We start from the raw sequence: 7312 nt of genomic DNA, 5'->3' as shown, positions 1-7312 counted from the left end.
CCACCATCAGGACTATTGGCTTGAGTTTACAGCTGAGGATATCTGGCATGAGACTGGACCTTTGTGCAAAGTTTGGTGAGTTTTCACCCATGGGAAGAATGATTTCCTCGAAAGAAGAAGGAAGAAAGAAGAAGAAGAAAGAAGAAGAAGAAGAATACCTAGGATTACAATAGTGTGGACCCTAACTATACATAGAGCAGGTTGTAGTGAATGTACCAATCAGCTCACCCCTGGTTCATGTCACACATCAGGACTCATGATGTATCACTGCTTACTGTGTGTGTGTGTGTGTGTGTGTGTGTGTGTGTGTGTGTGTGTGTGTGTGTGTGTGTGTGTGTGTGCGTGCGCGCACGCAGACTGTCTATCCTGCAGGATCAGGTGGTGTTGGCGGTGCGTCAGCGGTACGTTGCCATCGGCGACCAGGTGGTGACTCTGGGAGACGAGGACGAGGTTGCCGTGGTGCCGCCGCTCAGCGGAGGATAGACGGATGGTGAGCAGAGACATGACAGTCGTCAGAGTTGGGACTGATGGACGTTTCTGTCAACATTTGGAACGTGTCAAACACTTTCCCAGAATGCAACAGGTGCCACCAGGCTGTGAAACTGAAAATAAATGATGAACAGGTTGTTTTGTCCTCCTGGTGATGTCATGGAGCCCGGGAAGACTTGACGTACACTGTGAACGAGACGTCTGGAAATCAGTGGGTACATTTTGTTGAGCATCACAACCAGTGACGGCCTGCGTCATCGGCAGGATGGGTGAACGCTAAGGGCGCCGTCATCCACAGGTGGCGCCATCCACAGGGGGCGCCATCCACAGGGGGCGTCATCCACAGGGGTTGCCATCCACAGGGGGCGTCATCCACAGGGGGCGTCATCCACAGGGGGCGCCATCCACAGGGGAAGAAACAAAAATCTAAATGTTTATTTTTTATTATTTTTACTAAAATTCTTCCTGCTTTTATTCTGAAGTATGACACCAGGGGCCCCAATCCCCATGGCCCCCTGGTCCCCGGGCCCCCTCCACAGCTCGTAACACTTAACCAGCTCTCTGGGGGAGATGGGCGGAGTTATCTGACGTCAGGTGAACCCTGAAACACGCTGTATCATTATCGTGTCAAAACGACTCAACTACCATGACGCTACTGAGAGGATCAGCAGCAGGAGAGCGCATCAAGTTAGCTGTTAGCTATTTACCATTAAATGTTAGCTTTTAACTGTCAGCAGTTAGCGACAGTGAATAGCTCACAGAGGTTGTGTTGATTTACACTGTGATGTGTTCAAGCTCTGTTCAGTAAAAATGAGTACTGGGTGAAGGTAATTTATATCTCATCGTTGTCAAGAACGCCTCTAAGGAGTTTCCTCAAATTTGGCACAAAGTTCCACTTGACACAGACACACAAACTGGTGAGAAGTTTGTGGTCAAAGGTCAAAGGTCAGCTTGACTGTGACATCATCATATTTTAAGGTCATATCTCAGGAACAGAAGGGGAGACATTTGGTCAGATACTGAATTAGTGACTCTAATCTGATTGGTCAGATGAAGCAGCCATGTTTTTTACATTCGGAGCTGAAATCAGAATAAATTATTTATTTGTGTCTAAATCAGCTGTTTTTTCTTAAATTATTAGAACTGATCAATATTGAACATGTTTTAATGAACGTCGTCGGTCAGCTTCATTTCTCTGTGATGTTTCGTCTCAGATGGCTGAGTCAGAGGAGCCGAGAGACGTCTTCAAGCTGAGCTGTGATTGGCTGTCTGTACAGGAGGTGGTCGACACCGTCAGCAGCTCTTCCTGTGGAGCTATTTCACTTTTCATAGGTTCATAATTTATTAATTATCAGCAGCAGAAATATTTCACTCAGGATCACAAACCTTTATTTTATATGTGTAAATTAATTCTGTCCATATTTTCTTCTTCTCGTGTCTCAGAAACATTTTACGTGTTTCATACACGAATAGATAAACACATCAATAACCTTCAATAGATAACAGGTGTGTGTGCGTGTGTGCAGGTACGACCCGTGAGGACGAGGAGGGCGGCAGGAAGGTGATTGGTCTGGAGTACGAGGCGTATGAGCTGATGGCCCAATCAGAATTCAGGAAGCTGTGTGCTGACATCAGAGAGCGCTGGCCAACCGTGACGCACATCTGTGTTCATCATCGGCTGGGGTGAGACCACACAGCTGTTACTATCATCTATCAATACATCTGTCAATACATCTATCAATACAGCTGTCAATACATCTATCAATACATCTGGCAATACATCTGTCAATATGTCTGTCAATACATCTGTCAATACATCTGTCAATACATCTGTCAATACGTCTATCAATACGTCTGTCAATACATCTGTCAGTACATTTGTCAATACATCTATCAATACATCTGTCAATACGTCTGTCAATACGTCTGTCAATACATCTATCAATACATCTGTCAATACATCTGTCAATACATCTGTCAATACATCTATCAATACATCTGTCAGTACATTTGTCAATACATCTATCAATACATCTATCAATACATCTGTCAATACATCTGTCAGTACATTTGTCAATACATCTATCAATACATCTGTCAATACGTCTGTCAATACATCTGTCAGTACATTTGTCAATACATCTATCAATACATCTGTCAATACGTCTGTCAATACAGCTGTCAATACATCTATCAATACATCTGTCAATACATCTGTCAATACATCTATCAATACAGCTGTCAATACATCTGTCAAAACATCTGTCAATACATCTATCAATACATCTGTCAATACATCTATCAATACATCTATCAATACAGCTGTCAATACATCTATCAATACATCTGTCAATACATCTATCAATACAATACATCTATCAATACATCTGTCAATACATCTATCAATACATCTGTCAATACATCTGTCAATGCATCTATCAATACATCTGTCAATACATCTGTCAGTACAGTAGCATGCCTTCATTACGTCTAGGATTGATTTCTGCAACTCTGTATGTGGGCTTAGATAAACGTTCTTTGCGGCGTCTGCAGCTAGTGCAAAATGCTGCTGCTCGCCTTTTGACCAGCACGAAAAAACGTGACCACATCACACCGGTTCTGGCCTCTTTGCATTGGCTTCCTGTCCGCTGCAGGATTGATTTTAAGATTTTGATGTGTGTTTTTAAGATATTGAATGGTCTGGCCCCCCAATACTTAGTTGAACTCATCCATGTTCACACACCAGCTAGAGCACTGAGGTCATCAAATGAGTTGCTTCTAGATGTTCCGATATCTAGGCTCAAAACTAAAGGAGACCGAGCCTTCGCGGTGGCTGCCCCAAAATTGTGGAACAGCCTACCATTGTATATTAGATCTGCCCAGACTCTTGAGATATTTAAGTCGTTGCTGAAGACCCATCTTTTCTCGTTAGCATTTGACGCATGTTGAGCCGAACATTGCCGATGTATGGACTGTTTTTATTGAATTTTGTGCCTATTGTGCACTTTATTTTGTTTTCTATTGTTACTCTTAATATTTCTATGTACTGTGTGCTCTAATACTCTAATACAATACATCTATCAATACATCTGTCAATACATCTATCAATACATCTGTCAATACATCTATCAATACATCTATCAATACATCAATACATCTATCAATACATCTGTCAATACATCAATACATCTATCAATACATCTGTCAATACATCTATCAATACATCTGTCAATACATCAATACATCTATCAATACATGTGTCAATACATCTATCAATACATCTGTCAATACATCTGTCAATACATCTGTCAATACATCAATACATCTGTCAATCAGTGTTGGTCATCTTACTTTAAAAAAGTAATTAGTTACAGTTACAAATTACTTCTCCCAAAAAGTAACTGAAGTAGTAACTCAGTTACCTCATTGTAAGAGTAATTAGTTACTCAGCAAAGTAACTGTGACGTTATTTTTCATGTTCTATACGTTATTACATTCTATAACATCTTTAACGTCAAAGATGTTTATATCAACTAATTGAAGAATAAAAACACTATATACAGTATTTTAGAACATTTGGTATTTATTTGAACTAAATAGATTGCAGCCTGTTAAGAAAACACAAATGTAAACTTCTGGCCATTAAGTAGTGCAAATCTCTGTAACTGTATATTAGGCCTACTGCACAATAAACAGAACACTATCCTTAAATATTCCGTAAAGTAACAATATTAAATATTGAAAATAATTCAAGTACAAAACCCAATACCCAAAAATGTAAACTTGGGTAAAAAGACACAAAGGATAATTTGGCCTTTAAGTAGTGCAATTCTCTGTACATGTATACCATTGCACAATAAACAGAGCACTATGCAACTCTCAAATATTCAGTACAGTAACAAAGTTAAATATTGCAAATAAATAATGTTCACACACTTTGCATTCAAGTACAAAACCCAATACCCAAAAATGTAAACTTGGGTAATAAGAAACAAAGGAAAATCTGGCATTTAATTAGTGCAATTTTCTGTATCTGTATAATACTGCACAATAAACAGAGCAATATCCAACTCTTAAATATTCAGTAAAGTAATAAAAATTAAATATTGAAAATAAATAATATTCAGTTATTCACACACTTTACAATCAAGTGCAAAACTAAGACACACAAATGTAAACTTGGGTAAAAAGAAAGAAAGGAAGACCTGGCCATTAAGTAGTGCAAATCTCTGTACCTGTATATTATTGCACAATAAACACTATCCCTCTCTATGTAGATTAAAATGTTGTTCGTTCTCAGCGAAAATGAACAATACATTAATCTATACTAAAATACTCCTCTCATCTAATGACTAAACCAGTGGTTGTAACGTAGGAGGAGAAGCTTTTCGAATCTTTTGTCAGACATTCTGTTCCTCTTCGGAGAGAAGACAAGCTTGCCCTGGCTGAACAGTCTCTCAACAGGTGCACTAGATGGAGTAGAGCATTGTAACGTAGTGAAATTTTCTTGATGAGAGAAAATCCACACAGAGAGCTTAAGTTTTGTGCTGAAGATCTAAAATAGTCTGCCACCTGGTTTTCTGCTGAAGAGGAGGTGTCCTCCTCAACCTCCTCAAAGGAAAAGAAATCGCTCTCTTTGGCTGAATCTGTGTGGTGTGAAGATGTGCTGGTACCTGGCTGTGGTTCTTCGAGGACAACTTTCCGGCACTCTGCCAGCAAACTTGCCTTAGCCTTATCCTTTAACTCCTGTGACCGCAGCCAGCGAAGTTTGAATTTTGGAAGAGTTACGGCAGCAAGTATAGCCTCTTCATTTCCCAGGACATCAGCAAATCTGGTTTTGATAGCCTGAAACGATAAGAATAATCACATTAAATGTATGTATCCACACAAATCAGTGTTATCATCATTATTATTATTAGTAGTAGTAGTAGTAGTATTTATTATTGTGAGTACTACAGCAATGCTCATTTAATAAATAATAAAATATTCAATTAAAGTTCTTACTGTGACTATGGCGTCAGGAAGATCCCTCAGTATTTGCAGGCCACTTGTAAGGGCTTCTGTCCTCAGTATTAATGTCTCTATTGTTGGTAGGAGTGTACCATAAAAACAGTTGTCTTCTCCCTGGAGTATATCCAAGGCAACTGTAAGGGGCTTCATCACAGTACAGTACTCCTTTAAAAACTGGTGTTCCCTTTCTGTTATCGCTGTCAGTCCTAATTTGGAGGAGATGGTGTGTAAGTTTACCATGGATATTTCAGAGATTCGAGCCAGGGCATCATAGAAGGAATTCCATCGTGTTGTACAAGGTACAAGCAGCTTTTTTGACACCAACTCATCAACTGTTTCAGTAGCCAAAGTTGATCGACTAGTCTTGCTCCAGAGGGCTGTGCATTTGGCAGTAGCACTTCTGTAAATAGCCTTTGTTGCAGGGTTTGACAGCAGCCACTTGTCAATATCTGTGCACGAAATCAGGTTTAGCGTGTGTGATGCACATCTCTTGTGGGGGGGCAAAGTGATCTCAACATCACGATCATTATCATCAGTTGCATGTAGAGCATCATTAATGTCTGTAAATGCCACCTCATCTTCATCGTCTTCAGAATCACTCTCCTGTGGCTGGTACCTCTTAAATGCTTTAACAAAATTAGAGCCATTATCAGTCACTGTTGCTGCGATTTTGTGTGTTATCCCATATGTTGAGTGTATATTGTCAAGCTCAGCTGCAATGGCCTCATGAGTATGATGCCCTTTAAACCGTCTGCAGGCAAGAGCTGCTTTCTCTCTTTCCATGTTATTTGGATTGATCCAATGTGCTGTCACACCCATGAAACTTCTATTGTGGGCCGTCCAGATGTCTGCTGTGGTTGAAATGTACTCCAGTTCCTCAAATGACTTTTTAAGCTCAATATTCATTTTTTCGTATTCACTGTCTATGAATTTAGCAAAAGTGTTTCGGCATGGGGCAACCCCCCTTCCTCCTCCTCGTATTGGTATTTTACCAATGATAGCTCTGAATGCCTCAGACTCCACAGTGGCAAGGGGTAACATGTTTTCAACAGTGTACCTGGCAATCAGTGTGTTCAGCTCGGCTTTGGTCACCTGTTGCTGAGCCGAAAAATCGAGCGTTGCTTGTTTTAACAGAGTGGCTCCGTCTCCCTCGCTGGCTGCATTTGGGCTTGGGGTTGGGTTAGCAGCAGGAGCAGCAGCAGCAACAAGTGTCGTGTTAGCATGTGTTGATGTGAGGTGCTTCATAAGGTTCGAGTTGCTTGAGGCAGACGTGGATAAAGTCTTTTTTCCTGGACATAGCGTGCATGTTACATAAACATTCTTGCCTTTAACGTCAATGAGCGAGAAGTAATGCCGGTACTTCCAGTTTGAGAACGCTACCTTTGAACGTCCCGGGCTCGACGCCATTGTCGCTGTCTTGTTGTGTTTAGCAGTCAGAGCGTGCAGTGAGACAGCGTGAGCAGGGCATGATCCGCCCACCCAGCCAATCATCATCGCATTTGCAATGGCGTCATCACCCCCCCTCCCTTCCCCCCCTCCTCCCTGCTCTCTCCAGGCAGCTGATGTGTGGCCAAAACCTGACACTTGCACTTACATCTGTCAATACGTCTGTCAATATGTCTGTCAATACATCTATCAATACATCTATCAATACATCTATCAATACATCTGTCAATACATCTATCAATACATCTATCAATACATCTGTCAATACATCTATCAATACATCTGTCAATACATCTATCAATACATCTATCAATACATCTGTCAATACATCTGTCAATACATCTGTCAATACATCTATCAATACATC

The 7312-nt window shown here is 40.8% G+C and overlaps 2 protein-coding genes across 5 annotated transcripts in view; one reads left to right on the top strand and one right to left on the bottom strand.

Annotated features, from left to right (window-relative positions):
• LOC126396079 (molybdopterin synthase sulfur carrier subunit-like) overlaps nt 1-2194 on the top strand; it is a 6138-nt gene extending 3944 nt beyond the window's left edge. The window contains exons 3-5 of one of the 4 annotated variants that reach the window (XR_007570512.1): nt 357-490; nt 1704-1821; nt 2016-2039. Coding sequence is in view for 3 of the 4 variants with exons in the window: in XM_050053919.1 (XP_049909876.1) it covers nt 488-490; nt 1704-1821; nt 2016-2176 (282 nt within the window). In the remaining variant the exon portion in view is untranslated. Of the gene's footprint in view, nt 1-353; nt 491-1703; nt 1822-2015 lie in introns of those variants that run through there. The other 3 variants (XM_050053919.1, XM_050053920.1, XM_050053921.1) reach the window with 3 other exon arrangements.
• A 1833-nt stretch (nt 2195-4027) lies between these two features.
• Nucleotides 4028-7298, bottom strand: LOC126396014 (uncharacterized). Its single transcript, XM_050053831.1, has 2 exons — nt 5494-7298; nt 4028-5334 (listed from the first exon to the last, which is right to left on the bottom strand). The coding sequence occupies exons 1-2, from the start codon at nt 6991-6993 to the stop codon at nt 4831-4833; spliced, it is 2004 nt and encodes a 667-aa protein (XP_049909788.1). The 5' UTR covers nt 6994-7298; the 3' UTR covers nt 4028-4830.
• Nucleotides 7299-7312: the final 14 nt, after the last annotated feature.

The sequence above is a fragment of the Epinephelus moara genome, chromosome 9 (assembly GCF_006386435.1).
Source record: "Epinephelus moara isolate mb chromosome 9, YSFRI_EMoa_1.0, whole genome shotgun sequence".
Lineage (NCBI taxonomy): Eukaryota > Metazoa > Chordata > Actinopteri > Perciformes > Serranidae > Epinephelus > Epinephelus moara.
The sequence above is the reverse complement of the archived record's forward strand: the minus strand, read 5'-3'. Positions and strand labels throughout refer to the sequence as shown.

Excerpts from the sequence above, each read along its gene's own strand:
- LOC126396014 (XM_050053831.1), bottom strand. The coding sequence starts at position 6,993 with ATGATGATTGGCTGGGTGGGCGGATCATGCCCTGCTCACGCTGTCTCA. Across the intron at positions 5,335-5,493 it reads TTCCTGACGCCATAGTCACA|GCTATCAAAACCAGATTTGC; the intron begins GTAAGAACTTTA and ends TTATCGTTTCAG.